The sequence below is a fragment of the Glycine max genome, chromosome 13 (assembly GCF_000004515.6).
Source record: "Glycine max cultivar Williams 82 chromosome 13, Glycine_max_v4.0, whole genome shotgun sequence".
NCBI classification, from domain to species: domain Eukaryota; kingdom Viridiplantae; phylum Streptophyta; class Magnoliopsida; order Fabales; family Fabaceae; genus Glycine; species Glycine max.
The window spans coordinates 19,662,639-19,665,161 of NC_038249.2; the positions used below are offsets into that span (position 1 = coordinate 19,662,639).

The 2,523-nt window shown below is 33.0% G+C and overlaps 1 protein-coding gene across 2 annotated transcripts; it reads left to right on the top strand.

The window, feature by feature from the left end:
- The first annotated feature begins 567 nt into the window (after nucleotides 1-567).
- Nucleotides 568-1,748, top strand: LOC100809722 (transcription factor IBH1-like 1). 2 transcript variants are annotated; one of them, XM_006593497.4, is made up of 3 exons: nucleotides 568-790; nucleotides 947-1,504; nucleotides 1,655-1,748. In XM_006593497.4, the coding sequence occupies exons 2-3, from the start codon at nucleotides 948-950 to the stop codon at nucleotides 1,689-1,691; spliced, it is 594 nt and encodes a 197-aa protein (XP_006593560.1). In that variant the 5' UTR covers nucleotides 568-790; nucleotide 947; the 3' UTR covers nucleotides 1,692-1,748. The 2 variants fall into 2 exon arrangements, with proteins under 2 accessions (XP_006593560.1, XP_003542307.2); XM_003542259.5 differs by having other exon boundaries at nucleotides 571-790; nucleotides 1,652-1,748.
- Nucleotides 1,749-2,523: the final 775 nt, after the last annotated feature.

Sequence of the window (2,523 nt, forward strand, 5' to 3'; positions counted from 1 at the left end):
CAAATTGTATTTCCATGGCACTAATTAGTGTTACGATGAAAAATAATTAATGTAGTTAAACATTGATTATAATTAATGAATATACAAAAACATAACATGTTAAAAACGTAACCATGCAAATCATGTTTTTGGAATCAAATCATTATGATTATTGGTTTAGTTGAAAATCGAATATCAGAATTAATTTATAGCGAAAATTAATTAATACTACAAAATTACAAATACATCGTATTCCATAATTAAATTACCCTAAAATGGAGGGCACATATTTTAAAAGATAGAATAGAAAGCTATAATCATTAATTAAAAATAATTAATAGTCATGATAAGGTACAATCTTACTCTCACGGAGTTCCACTCGCGGGCCATAGGCGCATTGTTTCGAAGTGAGTCGTATTTAGTGATTTTTGTTTGTATTCAAAACAAAGATACCGATGTTAGGTTTGCATTACATTAAGGTCACCTTTATTCTTCTTTACCACTAATCTAAACACATTGTTTTCTTTATAATGTAACATTATTCTCTATGGTTTTGGGTAGTGGGCCAGGGACTCCATGTGCCAGCATGTGCTGTGTCTTTCTCTCAAAGCCCCACCACTCTCCTCTTTCGAGCACATAAATTCGTTACCTTCACATTCTTCCTCTTCTCAAGTACCCCTCTCTCTCTCTCTCACAGATCCTGATCATATGCCACTTTGCTTGGATCTGTAACACAGCAACGTCACTCATCAAACCTTACTCATATTAATTTTCTCTTTCTCCAACTTCAACACTCAAGAATTTCATAAAGGTACGCCTTAATTAATTCATCATTAATTTTTTTCTTGTTAATTACATATATAATTAAATTAAATTAGTTTTCTTCTAGCTATAGCAAGCCCTAGCTAGTTTCTTTGGTTAAGACTTACACCCCATATATATTGTGAATTCCTACTCTCTATCACAGAATGCGAAACATCAACTCAGTTAAGCAAGAATTCCTGAAGAAATGGATATGGGGTCTCAGAAAATACAGCTCTCAGAAGAAAAACATGAGTCTGATGGAGAGAAAGAAAGCCATAAAGCTGTCAGCAGATTTAGCCATGGCTTCCACCAGAAACAAATCCACTCGCTGGAGCAGGGCCCTTATTGCGAATGCTTCAAGAGATGGCAACAACAAAGTCCTCACGGAACACGTGTCACCATCATCATCATCACCACCACAGAGGCCGGCAACAAGGAAAAGCTTCAGAAGGATCAGAAGCTGCAGAAACATGTTGATCAGAAGAAACCGTGCAGCAGTCCACTGCAGAACAAAGGATAGGGTGGTGGCGGCGAGTTTCGTTGCGAAGAGGCTGGTCCAGAAGAGAACGCGAAGGCTCAAGAGTCTCTTACCAGGAGGAGAATCCATGGACGCTGTGTCTTTGGTTGAAGAAACCCTAGATTATATACAATCACTGCGAGCTCAAGTTGAAGTTATGAGACGTCTTGTCACTGCCTCAGAGATCATGATCCTAAATCCATCGTAAATATCCCAATAGATCAAATTTTAATCATTCCATAGCGTTTGATTAGCTTCTTTATAATATTATTATATGTTTTAAATATTTGTTAATTTTCTGGGTTTTTTTTTTTAATTTGCCCACTTCACATTTTTCTCTTTGCGAGATAGAAGGGGTGGAGAAAAAGAGGCGCTCCCATATATACGTTAAGGCATTGTACAGAGGTAAACATATATGTAAGTCAATCAAATTAAGGTTTTATTTTCATCACGCTCTCCTCGATTCATCGGAAGTTATATTGGTTAATTGGTTTCATATATGATGTATGTTAATTTGCCTGTTTATCTTTGATTCGACCACTTTTCTTTTTCTTTTATCATCGTAGATTACATGTGTCAATCGTTATGTGTATCATTAAACCTGTGAGAGGAAATTGACAATACATGATGTCAACCAAATTGTTTTACAATAAACAGCAAATTAAACAAGTTTGCTAATTATCTATATCTGATATGCTGATTATATATATATATATATATATATATATATATATATATATATATATATATTAGCAAACTTGTTTATGTGTGTGTGTACCACTCTATATATTTATAATAATAACATTAACTCATTACTCATGTATATACGCGCAAAGATCAAGGAAAGAAAGAGATGCAACTCTTTGTAGAGGTAAATCCATTTCATATGCCAAGTGGAGTATTAATTGGTTATCCAGGCTATGATGGTTTCTACAGCTGATTTTAGTGAAGCTTGGTGCATATTTTGAACTATTGAGGTTTATTAATAAAAGTTGTTTTACGTGCAAATATTTATAAGAATAACATCTAATAAAAAATTATATATAATAATTTTATTAACTTTTATAATAATTATATTCAAAGAATATTAAAGATGTTTTTTTTATTAATTGACAGTATAAAAACTTTTACACCAAATACATATATTAAAGATGTTATTCTTACACTAAATACAAGGCCAATTGCATTGCCTTTTATGTACTATGAATGAATACTGTAAATAT

What these genes read in the sequence shown, in the direction of transcription:
- LOC100809722 (XM_003542259.5), top strand. Translation starts at nt 948, where the DNA reads ATGCGAAACATCAACTCAGTTAAGCAAGAATTCCTGAAGAAATGGATA. An exon ending in ATCATGATCCTAAATCCATC is followed by an intron (nt 1,505 to 1,651) that starts GTAAATATCCCA and finishes TTTGCGAGATAG; the next exon opens with AAGGGGTGGAGAAAAAGAGG.